A 16031-nucleotide genomic window follows, 5' to 3' on the forward strand; every position below is an offset into this window, starting at 1 on the left:
TGTATTTCCCTGCCCCTTCCCATATCCTTCCTCCATCATCCATTAATTCTTTCCATAAATGGTTACTGTGTACCATTAAGCCAGAGAGTATTCTGGACATTAAGAATACAAAGATAAGTAAGACAAGGTAGTTCGTGAGACATAAAAATAATACCCATAGAGTATGACATGTAATAGAGATACATAAGTTGTAACATAACGGAGGAAGTAATCAACAAATACTTGCAAAATCAAATACAAAAGATATTCTTCACTTTACCTTATATATGAAATGAGAGTATTAAGTCTGAAAATGTTACAGTAATTTGCTATCATGAGATAAGCTAGCTTGAGAATGAAATCAAAACAAGGGGAATGACAGAGCAGAACGAATCACAGAGAAATTGAGCCAAGTCCTTGATGATTTCAGGCTGGATGAAGCCCTAGCTGAAGTTCAATTACAAGATCTAATCATGCCTTTTACTGTTTAAGCAGTTTGAATTTGGTTTTCTGTCACTTGTAATATAAGTATACAGATGAGTCTCAGGGAATTCTTTCAAAAACCAAAGCATTTGCTATTTCAGTGTATAGGGGTACTACTGGCATTTTGGAAGGGACAATTCTTATTTTGTGGGCAAACATCACAGGACACTCAGTGTACCTGGTCTCTACCTGGTAATTGTCAGTAGGACCTCATAATCACTATGACAACCAAAAATATCCCCATATATTTCCAAATACCTCCCACCTCCAAGGGGAACCACAAATCTATTCCCTAATAGTTGTTATATATATATATCCATTTCTCACAGTGCATGCTTAAGTGTACTTAACAACAACCTTAAAATAACTGGGATATACCACTCAAATATCCTAATTTTATATAATAATCCAATTTTAATCAGTCATCTATGATTATCTTAATGATTGGCCAAAATCCCATGTATAGCTTATATCAACTCAGTGCTTTAAGTTTGCTAATACTATCTGAAAATTCTCATTTATTTAAGCTTACTTCTCCATACAATACTATCAAGATATGTCACTGACATTGTTGGTTACCTTCCCTGTAGCCATTCACCTAATTTCCTTCTAGACTGAAATGCCAGATATTGGTTTTTCCAGCCCCCTTGCAACTAGGGCATAAGCATGCCAGGATGACATCTGATACAGGGCTTCAGTGAAGGGTTTACTTGCCTCATCAAGAGATGGGAGGGCAAACTTCCTCCTGTCTTTGGTGGCTATGTAAGAAAGTGATGCCTGGATCAGAAAGAGCAACATGCAGCCATGAGAGGATAAACCTGAGCACAAAGGTCAGCAGCTGTGGATAAAGATTAAAAGCATTTGGATCCTTGATAACATCATTGTGCTGTTAAACTGACTCACCATGGAATCCTCCAACTCTGAACTTCTTTCTATGCAAGATACCGTTTAAATCACTGTTAGTTCAGTATTACGTAACCTGGGGCCAAACTAATATAAGGTATGTTCAAGCTCTGATATCTGAATGAAAGTGGGAGAAGAACCAAGATGACTACAAGGTTTCAAGACTGGGTGGCTGAGAGAAAGGTGGTTAGAAAAAGGAAACAGGAGGAAAAGGAATATATATATACCTTCACACATGCGCATGTAAACACCTTAGGTGACGGTAGGTGGATGGAAATCAAATTGACTCAGTGTGGTATGAGGTAAGCTGAAATTAGTACATCTAAGGTAGAGATATATATAGCAAGGGGTAGAAGGGAAGTAGTTACAGCACTGAGAAACACACACACAAAAATGATGACTTACATCATTTAAAAGAGGACATGATCACCAAGAGAACACAGTGAAAAGCAAAGAAACCCCTGAAAACGCTTGCTATCTCCCCATGATCCATTCCACCTCCCTCTCATTTTAGATGGGATTTATCCACTGATTAGGCCAATTAGAATAGTTCCATCCCTCTTGACAAAGCTATTGTGACAGACTTGGCAGCATGATCTTCTCCATTTGTTCTATCAAAGTAAAGCTTAGGACTTTTGGGCAAAGGCTAGAAGAGAAGCTTTCTCTCTTTGAAAGTCAATGAAGAAGAGTTTAACTCGAGCATTGCCGACACCTGTCTTTTTCTAGAAGGGAAGCCAGTCTGAGCATGAAGCCCAAACAGGAGGACAAAGTTTAGCGAAAAGCAGAAAACCAGAACCTCTGCCCTGATAACAAAGCTAAGTTTATGAACAAACTACTCTTTAAACCAATTCTACCTACGCACTTGCCAATTACCTGAGCTAATACATTTCTTTTGTTTTTACGTTCAGTTTGCATCCTAACTGATGTAGGAAACAGCTATGTTTAGCGGGGAGAGCAAAATCAAGACAGTGCAGGAAATGCAAAGAAGTTTTCAGAGAAGTAAGAGAATCAGGAAGTACAATGCACAAGAACCAAGAAATCAGATTTTATTCCTATAGAATGTATTTCAAAAATGGTCTAAGGAAACCAAGGATGACTGAGGAAAGGCCATTAGATTTGCTAATTAGACTGTCATAGGTGACTTAAAAAAGCAATTTCAGTGCTGAAATGGTAAAGGAAGTCAGAGTGTAAAGGAAAGAATAATTTATATTTTTAAGAACTCCATAATGTACCAAACCCTTGGAAAGACATGTAACATGGGTTAAACTCCTTCTATTACAACTCTGTGAGGTAACTGTAACATTCTATTTTATAGATAAAGAATAGAGTCTCAGTAGTAACTTGCCCACAGACACATAGCCAGTAAATTGGTTTTAGCAGACTTCAAAACCAGATCTATGTGGCTTAAAAATCAATGTTCTTCCTACTATAAAAGGCTCCTGGGCTTAAAGAGTAAAAATACAGTGGCACAACAGGCTCAAGATTCAGACTGGCCCCCCTGAATTGCACAGCACAGAGCACTGTATTTTGGTAGCCCTGGAAAAGGTATACATAAACATGTATATAGGCTAGAGAGGGAGAGACTGAAAAAGGAGTGATATTGGACAATTATGGAGAATGAAAGATGGAGAGGGATGATCGTGGACACATCTGGAGAAGGTTGCTCTTTAAAAAAAAGGAAGGACATTTCTTCTCTTGAAATATGAGTAAATAAGGAAATGATACCAAGATAGAAAAGATTATACCTCAGATGGCTGAGATTTTTCTCAGGAAAGTAAGAGTTATTTGCTATAAAAACCTTCAGGAAGTAAGACAAAAAGGAACACAATCAACACTAAAGATCCAGCAGATAAGCAGAGCACTAATTGGTATGGAAGCAAACCAATATCCTCACATAACTGTCTCTTGTATCCTTCAGGATTTCTGGGGTCAAACTGACAAAGCTAGCGATGAGACTTGTTCAGGACAGGGGACTAGAAAGATAAATCTACAGAAAGTAAAGCATTCTAAAGCATCAATGACAGCTTGGTAAAAACTGATGACCATGGGATCCTAGTTACACGGGGAGGCAAATGAGTTGCAGCAGTAGGCTAATGGGTTGAATGAATAGAGAGACAAAGAGGGGTGTTTTCCTAAAGAGAGGAAGAGGGGGAAAGAAAGAGAGAGAAAACAGGTTCCATTAAGGTGGAAGAGTGATTGTTTGTGGCCAGAAAGGTCTCAACACAATGCCCGGGGCAGTGAGCCACTGACTGGGGCTCAGCAGTCCTACATCCTTTCAGCTTAAAGCACAAAACTGAGAGACGACCAGCTCTAAAAACATGCAGTCCTTGGTTGTAGAAAAGTGAAGGCTAGCAACAAACAAATGAATTAATTAGCCCATACAGGAATCAAACATTAAACTACCTCCTCTCCTTTTAAAATGAACAATTCTAGCTCCAAAGTCAAAAGTCTACAATAAAGGGTAAGGCAGATGTGTGTCATGAAGAATGAAAAGTAAAAAATCTGTCAAGCCAATTGTAACCCACCTGTTAAAGATTTTTAGTATAGAATTCAAATAGGGCAAGGATAGTTTGTGCTTTAATAACTTTGGAGAGCATCTAGCAGAGCTTCAACAAAATGATATCACTCAATTTAATGTTAATTTTAAAAGGTCCACCCATTTGCAATCTCAATGGATAAGATGCCATTTATATTTATAACCTCATTTTTACCATTCTGGGGCTCTTGACACATTATCCAACTACAGGAAAAGATGGGAGAATCAGCCATGGCAACTTCCTCCCCAACCACTTCGATCCTGCAGTTTGCACTTATGAACTCTGGCAAGGTACCATGTTATTTAGGACAACTTCTTACACCAATAATTCTGACTACTCTTGCCCCAATATTAAAGGAAGGAGAAATAAGACTGGCACAGGCTAAATTTAACAGAAAATATCAAGTACTATAAAGATTGTTAAGTAGTAGCAACAACTGAGAATTCAAGAAATTTGAGACGTTTTGAGTTTAAAAAGCTTTTTCTCCATTTTAGTCCCTTCTAAATAAAACAAAGGGCTTGGACAGTACGGGATTCTAAGGCTTCAGTGGACAATGTAAGCTAACACTGAATAAAAGAATCACTTAAATCACCCTTTCTTGTACTATAACATTTCTTACATTCATAAAGCCTTCTTTTTAAGAAACGAACACTTCCCAATTCTTTCCCTAGATCTAGAACACTTACGTCCCCCACCCAAAGTTTACAGACCAGATTTGCGATAGTCAGAAAAAGATTAATTTAGATGATCAATCATTTGCCGTCACCGGCACCATTCCTCAACTCTGCAGGAGTTCGATGGGTCAAGGAGTCAAACTCTCCCAAACCATCCCAGTCTCCTGGGGACTGGATTCCCCCAACAAGGTGAACAAAATCCACTGGCCTCTGGATAACAAGCTTTTTCTTTGTAACTCTGTAAGCCAGGCTATCGGCTAAGCTCCCCAGTTAAAAACTTTTAAAGGAAGCAAGAACGAAACCAGGAAGATGGGGAGGCGACTAAAACAGGAGGACGACCCACCCACCTAACGCGAAGAAGAGACCGCTTGCAGGGCTGACGCTTCACTAGGAGCCAGGAAAGGTGCGGAGGGCGTCAGGCGTCGCAACCCCCACCCACTGGGTGAGAACGGAGGACCTGCAAAGCCAGGGGCCAACTGGAGGCCTGAAGAGGGCGCGGGGCGGGGAGGGGGTGGGACGTGGACACAAGGGAGCGGCAGGGTCCGGCTGAGCACCACTAGGGTCTAAGTAACGGCGGGGCAAAGCCGACAAAGGTCTGCCAAAGGAGGAGACGCCGAAGCTTGCAGCTTCACTCACCTGCCAGACGTTCGCCCCGCGGACAGAAGAACGGACGCAGCCCCGGCGCTTCCTCTCCTGCCGGACACAGCCCCTGCCGCCGCCGGAGCTCCAGGACCCGAGAAGACAGGGTGGTACCGAAGCAGGCAACGCGGCGACCGGACCCGAGCCGAGGGAGGCGTACATAGGGGGCACCGGGGGGCTTGGGAAGGCAACTCTGTGCTTCGCCTTCCTTACCGGTAGCCAACAATGCTTCCCAGGAACAGCATCCTGCCAGCCTCAGCCCGCTGCTCCCGGGCCTTCACCCGCAGCTCCCCTCCCCACCCCCCAGCAGCGGCCGGGTTTCCGGCGGCCACACCCCGCCCCCTCGCTACTTGGCCTCCGCCATCTTGTCGGAAGCGGGAAGGATGCAGTGCGCAGGCGTGCGCCGAGGTTGCCGGCGTCCGCTAGCCTCGCGGAGAGGGAACTATATAATGCGCAGCCGTGTCGGCCGCTGCGCACGGCTGCTGTGTTCCGCTTTGGCGTCGCTGTCTTCTGCCTTGCACGGGTGCTGCCGGCTTTTCCTGAATTGTACTGCGGCCAGATTAATACACCCTTCTGCGCACCTCACAGTCATTCTGCAAAAACCTGTCTCGTGCCTACTATGTGCCAGGTCCCAGGCTAGGCGCTGATGATAGATTAGTAGAACTCGGCTCCAGCGCTAAAGATGCTCATAATCTAGTGGAAAAGCGAACTTTTTTTCTAGTGAAAGAGAGAGTAATTTCCTAAATTCTTGTTTTGTGACTGCACACGGCCTCCTCTCTCTTGACCCCGCAATTTTAATTCAAAACATACCTCTTCTAGGAAGTCCTCCCTGTCACACAGTTTGATCAGTTCTTTTACCTTGCGTTACCTCTTTAGCTTTATTTCATTCAGCATTAATTCAACAAATATTTGAGTGTCTGTTATATACTAGATATGATTCTAGGTTTATAGCAGTAAGTAATATAAACTCATGGGACTTACATTCTAGGGGAGAAAATAAACAATAAAAGACTAAAAGAAAACAAAATAATGCTCGATAGTGAAAAGGGATGGGAAGATAACAAACCACAAAAAGATGATGGAGAGTGAGAAGTGGTAGTTAGTGAGCGATCTCTTTCCAGAGATGACACTTGATCTGAGACCTGACTGACCATAGGGGCTAGAAGTCATGAGACCATCTGTGGCAGAACCTTCCAGACAGAGGAAAGAGCAAAAGCAGAGGCGTGAGGTGGGAATGAGACCAGCACTTAAGAGACAGAAAGAATAGGTGGCATGGACACCTGGGGAGGAAATGAGGTCAGGGGGAGGCAGGGGCATTGAGGCCATGGTATGAGTTGGAGTTTACTCCAAGCGGCCCCTCTGTCTCGGTGACACTGCCTGAACTACTCCTCCTCAGACACTTCTAGCTCCTGACTGCCTCACTGCACGTGCTGATTCCACTGTCTTGAAGACCCTTGCTCTGGTTCTTTACACATCTAGCTTGTCATCTTTCATGTTTCAGTTTAAATGTCACCTCAGAAAGGCTATCCTTCCTAAACTAAGTCTCCCTCCTGCCCTCTCATTAGTCTCTATCATTGCACCTGATCATTTCTTCCAGGGCACTCAACATATTTTTAAATTATATGTTCATTATTCTTCACTGGCTCCCCACTAAACTGTGAACTCCACGAGAGAGGGAAGATGTTTCATGTACCAGTGAATACCCCATGCCTAGCTCCATGCCTGGCATGGGTGGTCACTCAATATGTTTGTTGTATTCATGAATGTGGAAGTTTGTCAGCACCTAAATAGTCAATGGTATACTACATTGTTTTGCACTTGTTGGCTTTTAAAATTAAATGCAAGTCATTTCCTGTTTATGTCTCCTCTCCTAGATTATAAATAGGAATGAGAGAGAGAGGGGGAGAGAGAGAGAGAAAGAGAATGAGATGAAAAAGAGTAGGTGATGGTGGGGTAGTGGGCAGAGATTGTATTGCATATTTTTTTAATAAATGTATTTTATTTATTTTTGGCTGTGCCGGGTCTTCGTTGCTGCGCGCAGCCTTTCTAGTTGCGGCGAGCGGGGCTACTCTTTGTTGCGGTGTGCAGGCTTCTCATTGCAGTGGATTCTCTTGTTGCGGAGCATGGGCTCTAGGTGTATGGGCTTCAGTAGTTGTGGCTCGTGGGCTCAGTAGTTGTGGCTCAGGGGCTCTAGAGCTCAGCCTCAGTAGTTGTGCTGCACGGGCTTAGTTGCTGCGCAGCATGTGGGATCTTCCTGGACCAGGGCTCAAACCCGTGCCCCCTGCATTGGCAGGCAGACTCCTAACCACTGCACCACCAGGGAAGCCCTGTATTGCATATATTGATATTTGCAGAACTAGAAGGACAAAGGCTTCAATTTAATGGAGCACCTATTATATGGGCTGTGTACTCTGCTAGACACTTAATCCTCACTACACCCCTGCTAGGTAGTTATCCTTGTTTTTATACATAGAAAACTTTAGAGAGATTAAGTCACTTGCCCAGTGTTCTACATTAAGAGATAGTGCCGAGCCTAAAGCCCATGTCCTTCCCATCTAGAGAAACTGGATTTCGAGATGGGTTTGTTTGGTGATTTGAGTCTGTGTCATTAGCAGGCTTTCATTAGCGATTTCAGCTACTGCCACTTAAGAATCCCAATCATACTGCTATTCTTGTGCAGGATCTCAACAAAGGGCCTGATTGGAAACTGCTGTCATTCTTTTCTTTCAGACTAGAGCAGAGCTCATTTTACCATTTCCTTTTCATGTCTTTTTAAAATTTGTATTTCTTTTTATTAATAACTTTTATATGTTTGATCAAAGAGGAGATACAGAAAAATGGGTGCATTCCCTAAATGCTAGCTGCATCCCCTCAGTTAGGCTTGTTACTGTATGACTAACTCTTTCATCTAGGTTCCAAGTAATACTTTAGTCATCAAAGACAGTTCTCTGGCAAAGAGTGACAGGGTTACTGCAACAGTCACTTATCCCATCTACTCATCAGAATTATACACCATCGTTTGTATACTGTTAACTCACAATAACACACACTTGTCAACCAAACCCAGTTAGTCCATAAGCAAACCAAGTAGTGGGTGGGAATATATACCGAAAAAGACTCCTCCACCTTCTACCCCACTGTAGTATGATTCCTCCTCGGAATAAATCCTGGAATCAAGGCAATGTCTTTGGTTACTATGGTATTCTCTCCTCTTATGGTTAACATCTGTTATGGGTTGAATATTCCCCCACCCATCAAAAGATACGTTGAATTCCTAATCTCAAGTACTAACCAGTATGAACTTATTTGGGAGTAGGATCATTGCTGATGTAATTAGTTAAGTTAAAATGAGGTCATACTAGGGCTTCCCTGGTGGCGCAGTGGTTGAGAGTCCGCCTGCCGATGCAGGGGACACGGGTTTGTGCCCTAGTCCGGGAGGATCCCACATGCCCCAGAGCGGCTGCGCCCATGGGCCATGGCCGCTGAGCCTGCGTGTTGGGAGCCTGTGGTCCGCAACGGGAGAGGCCACAACAGTGAGAGGCCCGCGTACCGCTAAAAAAAAAAAAAAGAGGTCATACTAGAGTAGGGTGGACCCCTAATCCAATAACTAGTGTCCTTATAAGAAGACAGCCATATGAAGAAAGAGACACACAGGGAGAAAGCCATGTGATGACAAAGGCAAAGATTGGAGTTATGTAGCTACAAGCCAAGGAATACCAAAGTTTGCTAGCCAACCACTAGAATTTAGGAAGAGGCAAGCAAGGATTTCTCTACAGGTTTCAGAGGAAGCATGGTCCTCTCAATACCTTGATTTCAGATTTATAGCCTCCAGAACTGTGAGACAATAAATACCCATTATTTTAAGCTTCCCAGTTTGTGGCACTTTGTTACAGCAGCCCTAGAAACAAATATACCATCGTGTGTGTGTGTGTGTGTGTGTGTGTGTGTGTACATATATACACACATATATATATGTATATGCTAGGGCCTGAAGTAGAGGAAAGAGGTGGGGATGAGCAGTGAGGAGTTCTGGGTTACTGTCTCAATTTGGCAGCAACCTGCTGCAGGACTTTGGGGCCAGTCCCTCTACCCCACGGAGCAAGTCTCCTGATCTGCATGAACAGGAATTATGATAGCTGCTCTGTCTACCTCAGAGCTCTGCAGCGATAGCTAACAAGTGTTCCTCCAGAGATGATATAACCAAGATGACCTGACAGCTACTGAGAAACAATTATGCAAAAAAAACCAGGGTTCCTGCCCTGGGGAATTTTACAGTCTGGCTGAAGAGAAAGGTACTTTCCTGTGATAATATAACTAGCACAGGTCAAGTGTCAAGTGTGTAGTTTGGATCTGATTCACTGTTGATGTGAAAGAAGAATCATTGTGGACTGGGGTGGAGAGGAGAGAATTCATGAAGAACCTTAGCAGAAAAGGCATTCGTTAGAAGAATATTGGGTGCCTGTAGGATATACAGGAGCAACACTCAACATTATGCCCAGAACTGGTCCTGAGGAGCCACCCCAGTATCCACTGCTGGATACAGATAACCAAACCTGGGACCACCAACAGCACTTGACCTAGACACTGGATGATGTCACTGCTGCCCCTGGAAACAGATACAGTTACTATGCTGCCACTACTCTCATTAGAACAGAGGGTCACTGTGACTTCACCATGCTAGCTGTCAGTCCCAAGCCTGGGGACGAATGACTGACACAACCCAGTCCCGTGTTAACACTCTAGCTCAATGCTGTCCGATAGAAATATAATGCAAGCCATATACATAATCCTAAATTTTCTAGGAGCCACATTAAGAAAATTAAAGAAAAAGGGGAAATTAATTTTAACAACATATTTTATTTAAGCCAATATATCCAAAATATTATCATTTCAACCTGTGACGCTACTGCATTTCATGTGCTCCATAGCTACATGTGGCTAGTGGCTATCATATATGACAGCACAGCTCTAACTGATAGGGAGGCTGGGAGAATGACCGCATGGACTTTGGATTTCCATTGTGAGAGGTGGGCTCTGCTTCATGAGGAAGGCAACTTCCCAGACACCAGAAGAAGGTTCAGATGCAGTCTTGTGAATGGAAGACAAAGTTGAAGGAAAACAAAGACTGGATTGTAGAGAAAGGGAAATGGTAGTGTAAGGACTTTCATTATCAGTCTTATCCTGTAGTGACTGGGAACCACAGAGGGTTTCTGAACTGGGGAAATCCTTTGAAAAGTTTAAGGAAAGTACCATGCAGATACAGGTATAACTTCAAGAATACTAAAAGTGGAATTAGAATCCTGGATTTTAGTTATGCTTCCTATCTGTGCAGCCTTAGGCAGGTTGTCCCTCTGGATCTGTCTTCTCATCTTCAAGGATGGGGATGATGGTATCTGTCTCTCAGGCTTGTTGTGAGGATTATATGAAATATTGTATGTGAAAATGCGTGGCACCTACCAAGCATTCAATAAACGTTACTCAAATCTGGATGAATCTGAGTATTAGAGATCTAGATAAAGAGCAAAGAGGTTGAACTATTTCCCGAAAGCCAAGAGGAACATTCTAGAGTGAAAAATCAGAAATATGTATTTCAGATACTTCAATTCTGTCTTAGCTTGAACAAGTTAAAAAAATGTACTTGTCTCCTAAGTAGCCCATTTCTTCCTGGAAGCTTTTACTGGTCATTCCTGGCTGAAGGTGTTCTCTGTTTCCACAGTCCCGGGTCCTCCTTTGGGCAGTATGACATGGTGTGTAGGGCTCATGCCTCATCTTCTTCACCAGGTACATACATGAGGGCAGAATCCATGTCTCATTCATCTTTGTACCTATGCCCTACAATGTCTTGAACTGGAAGCATCCAAATAAACAAGATCAGCAAAATTTGATAATTTTAGAACTTGGTTGATGAGAACCATGAATATCCATTATACCATTCTCAGTGCTTCTGGGTATACTTGGAAACTTTCATAATAGTTAAGAAAAAAAAAAGACATCCAAGAAACTTCTGCTTCAAGATAGCAGACTAAGTACAAGTGTTTACCTCCCTTCTCTCTGTATCCCATTAAAATGTCAGCAGGGCTTAATTTTCAATGAAACTAATGAAGGTTAGGTTTCAAAGACGCCCATTTGCACAGGCCCTTTCCAAGGTCCTGGAAGGTGCCTTAGCAATATGCTCATGTGTTTGTACGATTTTCTAAAACCTGCAAAAGTAATATATTTCAACCACAATTGGTTAAGGGCATTGTCTCTTCCTACTCTGATTTCCCCTCTATCACAGTTCTCCTTGTGTCAGGTAGTATTAGAGTGGTTGGAGTCATTTTGGAATCCAGTTAAAGGGAAGTTGAGCTTGGGATACAATTTGTTAGAATTGAGTGGGAGAATAGTTATATGATTCACAGTCACTTCTGTGAGTAGTATTTTATTGCTAGCCATCCTTGCAGAGGAATAGCTTCCAGGAATACTCCTCCAGCCATTGTCTGACTTTCCCAGTATTGTAACACCAAGGTGCAGGGCCAGAGGTTGTGCTGCAATATGAATACATCCTATGGCCCTTGTACCAGAAGTACAGAGCCAGAAGCTAGTCTGTAGAAAATTCTTCCAAATTTTATATCTCCTATAAATGAAACCTAATAGAAGCATCCCCAAATGTGACTACAATCTTAAAAAATTACAAGTTGTCAAGCTAAAAAAAAAACTTATCAGTAATAAAAAATTTTTTGATCAACCATACTTGAAGAAACACTGAATGATCTTTTCAATTGATACAAATATGATAAAACAAAATCACTGTCATATGCAGAGGCAAGTAAAGAGAATCCAGACAAAAAATGTAGGGAAAAGTATTATAGAAGTATGTCAGGCAGTAAAATAATAAACATACTATATTGTTTTTTGGATTTTGTGATATTTGTGGATTTTATGTTGGCATTCCAAATGTATAATTTGTTGTGCTTTTTTCTCATTCTAAATTAATATTTACTTCCTTACTTAAATTTGTATTCAAATTTTCTATTTTTTTCTCTTACACAGGGACTCCAAAATTGATCTCTCATAAAACATTGATCCCTGAAATTATAATTGGGGACTTCAACATCCCCCTCTCAGCAACTGATAGAACTAAGAGTCAGAAAATGAGCAAACATATAGAAGACCTAAACAACACAATCAACCAACAGGATCTAAATGACATTTATAGACATTCTACCCACAATAGCAGAATACATATTTTTTTCTTCAAGCACCAATAATAGACCAAATGCTGGGTCAGAAAACAAATGTTAACAATTTAAGAGAATTGAAACTATACAAAGTATAGTATCTGACCATTATGGAATTGAATTAAAAATCAATAAGAGAAAGGCAAAAGGAAATTTTCCAAATACTTGGAAATTAAACAACACCCTCAAAAATCATACCTTTTTTGGAATTCCCTTGTGGTTCAGTGTTTAGGACTCTGTGCTTTCACTGCTGAAGGCCTGGGTTCAATCTCTGGTCAGGGAACTAAGATCCTGCAAGCCATGCAGTGCAGCCTAAAACAAAAAAATCACATCTTGTCAAAGAAAAAGTCTCAAAGGAAATTTAAAAGAATACACAGAACTGGGACTTCCCTGGTGGTCCAGTGGCTAAGACTCTGCGCTCCCAATGCAGGGGGCCCAGGTTCGATCCCTGGTCAGGGAACTAGATCCCATATGCCACAACTAAGAGTTCGCATGCCTCAACTAAAGATCCCACATGCCACAACTAAAGATCCCACATGCAGCAACAAAGATCCCGCATGCCACAACTAAGACCCAGAGCAGCCAAATAAATAAATATTAAAAAAAAAAGAATACACAGAACTGAATGAAAATAAAAATACAACATTTCAAAATTTCTGGGTTACAGCTAAAGTAGTGCTGAGAAGGTAATTTATGCATTAAATATTACTCAGAAAAATTAGAAAGATTACATTAGGAAAGTCTCATATCAATAACCTTAAGAAGCTAGAAAAAAGAAAGAGCAGAAATCAATGACACTAGAAAACAAAATAAAACAAAACAAACAAATGCAACAAAAAGCTAGTTAATAGACTTCCAGCAAGACTGCCAAAGGGAGAAGACACAAATCATCAATATCAGTAATGAAACAGTTTATCATTATAGTTCCTGCAGCCTTTAAAGGAGTAATAAGGGAATATCACAGACACCAATAACTTATAATTCAACAACTCGGAATAGATCAATTCTACACACCACCAAAACTCAAACAAGATGAAATAGAATAGTCCTATAACCATTAAAGAAATTGAACTTGTCATTATAATTCCCTGGAAAAAGAAATGGAGAATTCTTTCAAGTATTCTGAGAAAAATGAGCACCAATTTTATACAATCTGTTCAGAGAACAGAAGAGGAAGGAACACTTCTCTATTCACTTTATAAGGCCAGTATTACTATGATACCAAAATTAGATAAAGACATTACAATAAAGAAAACTACAGACCATCTCCCTTACACTTAGATGAAAATATCATCAACAAAATATTAGCAAATCAAATCCAACACTGTATTAAAAAATATACATGACCGAGTAGGACTTATTCCAGGTATGCCTGACTGTTTAACATTTAAAAAAAAAAAATCAATGTAATCTACATATCAATAGGCTAAAGAAGAAAAATCATATGATCATTATCAATTGATTCAGAAAAGCATTTGACAAGGTCCACATCCAAAACCTATTCATGACAAAACCTGGACCTGCTCCCTGACCAATAAGTGTACATAAAAGGGAAAACATCCATGAATGTTGAGAATGGGAGAGTGTTCCATCAGTTCATTAGAGATTTTTGACAAGTATCTGTAAGACAGGAAGTGACAGAAGAACCAAGGTGGAGGAAAGACTCCAGCCCAGAACATAAGGGGAGGAAGACTCCAGCGGAGGACCACGGCAGAGGTGGTTGCTAGTTCTTCTTGGAGAAGTCTAGCAAAGACACATTTAGCCAGTCATAGTTACAAACAGAAATGGGATATGGAGCACTGTCAACACTAGTGCTTCCCAACCATTTTTATGTCATGGCACATGTGGGAAATAATAATATGTGTAAGGGATGGTTTTAAGGAAGTGATTTCAGATCAACAACTTTCATATGACTTTGTCTCTAAAACTGATTTGCCTGAGAAGGCATCCAGAGTCATACTGGTTCTCTTTCTCGACTCCATTTTCACAATGGGTATCCCACCACTTTACCAAAGAGAAGCAAGCATTTCTCAATGATTCATTGCCCTGAATGCCAAGCAAAAGAATAATTTAACATTTATTAATGCCCTATTAATTCCCCCAGTCCATCTCATTAAGACATTGATTTCTAATTTTACTTTTTGTGCTGATAATTTTTCTTTAATCAATAAGAATAATTTTAAAACACATTACCTTATGCTTACAAAAATAAAAATATAAGAAATTAAATTAAATTTGTTTCTAGCAGAGAAGTATGATAGGATTATTAATAAAGATTTTCAGACACTTCCACTTCTGGATAAGATGGAGTAATAAGTACCAGGTACACCCTCAAGCTTTAAACAACCCCAAACTGGATGAAATATGTGAAGCAATGTTTTTGTTTGTTTGTTTGTTTTTGAGGCACTGGACACCTGGCAGTGGAGAACAGTGAGCCCTGAAAGACAGGAAGCAAATATCATACCTTAGATGTTTCTCTTCCTTGTTTGCTCTAAGGAGGCCAGCTGCCACGTTGTGAGCTGCTTTATTGAGAGACCCATATGGTGTGGAACAGAGGAGGGCTCTGGCCAAAAGCCAGCAAGATACTGAGGTTCTTAGTCCAACAGTTCACAAGGAATGCAATCCCACAACAATCATGTGAGTGAGCCTGGAAGTGGATCCTCTCCCAGTCAAGCCTTCAGATGATACCACAACCTTGGCTAACAGCTTCATAGAAAGACCTTGAGCTACAGGGAGCCAAGTAATTCATAAACTATGCTCAACTTCCTGACATATAGAAACTGTGAAATAATAGCTATTGTTTTTAGCTGCTAAGTCTTAGAGTAATTTGTTACACAGCAACAGATTAATACAGGAAGAAGATTAATACATGAGAAGGGATATATTCCATTTCTAACACTGCTGGAATTCGACAAAGAGCAGGCTTAAAAATCTTCATCACATAACTAATTACACATTTTAACTCTTTGCCTTCTATCTCTTGTATCTGCTTCAACTTTTCATTCATAATAGAATAAACTGACATTTATCTAAGCTCCACCTATTCCTTAAAGCTTTCCAACTAAAGTGACTAAATGTAATAAAGTAAGCAGTCAGAGATTCTGTGTTTTTCCATCTAATGATAGAAAAAAAGAAAACACTCCATCTGGGTAGAAATTGATAATTAGCCATATCCAATTCCTGGACATCTGGCTTTTAAATGAAACTGAACATAGTAATGTTTGTTTCCAGGGGCATTCTTTTACCGAAAATGCAACTTATTCTTTTGGTCTTTAAAGCATAACATCAATACACTTTTAAATATCAAGTTACCAAAGATTTGTCTCAATTTTTTTACATATTACCATGGTGTTACATGTTTATTGTATAAAATTTGTAAACCACAGAAAATTGCAAGAAGAAGGAAAGAAACCTCACCATCCAAGATAATTGTTCACATTTTGATGACTATCTTCCCATATTTGACTTTAAAAATAAAAGGAATTTCAGAATAATATATTTTCCCTGAACAACAAATCCTCATTAGCAACAAGAGAATATTTTAATGGATGAAATTTAATGAAGAACACCAAACCATTTATGCCACTGAAATCCACATC

The 16031-nt window shown here is 40.7% G+C and overlaps 1 protein-coding gene across 11 annotated transcripts in view; it reads right to left on the reverse strand.

The window, feature by feature from the left end:
- APC (APC regulator of WNT signaling pathway) overlaps nucleotides 1-5525 on the reverse strand; it is a 139394-nt gene extending 133869 nt beyond the window's left edge. For 8 of the 11 annotated variants that reach the window (XM_067731435.1, XM_067731432.1, XM_067731441.1 and 5 more), the window contains exon 1: nucleotides 5213-5525. In XM_067731435.1, the coding sequence (XP_067587536.1) occupies nucleotides 5213-5377 (165 nt within the window). In that variant the 5' untranslated portion in view covers nucleotides 5378-5525. Of the gene's footprint in view, nucleotides 1-4923; nucleotides 5049-5212 lie in introns of those variants that run through there. The other 3 variants (XM_067731429.1, XM_067731427.1, XM_067731428.1) reach the window with 3 other exon arrangements.
- Nucleotides 5526-16031: the final 10506 nt, after the last annotated feature.

Source organism: Pseudorca crassidens, chromosome 3 (genome assembly GCF_039906515.1).
Source record: "Pseudorca crassidens isolate mPseCra1 chromosome 3, mPseCra1.hap1, whole genome shotgun sequence".
Taxonomy (NCBI): Eukaryota; Metazoa; Chordata; class Mammalia; order Artiodactyla; family Delphinidae; genus Pseudorca; species Pseudorca crassidens.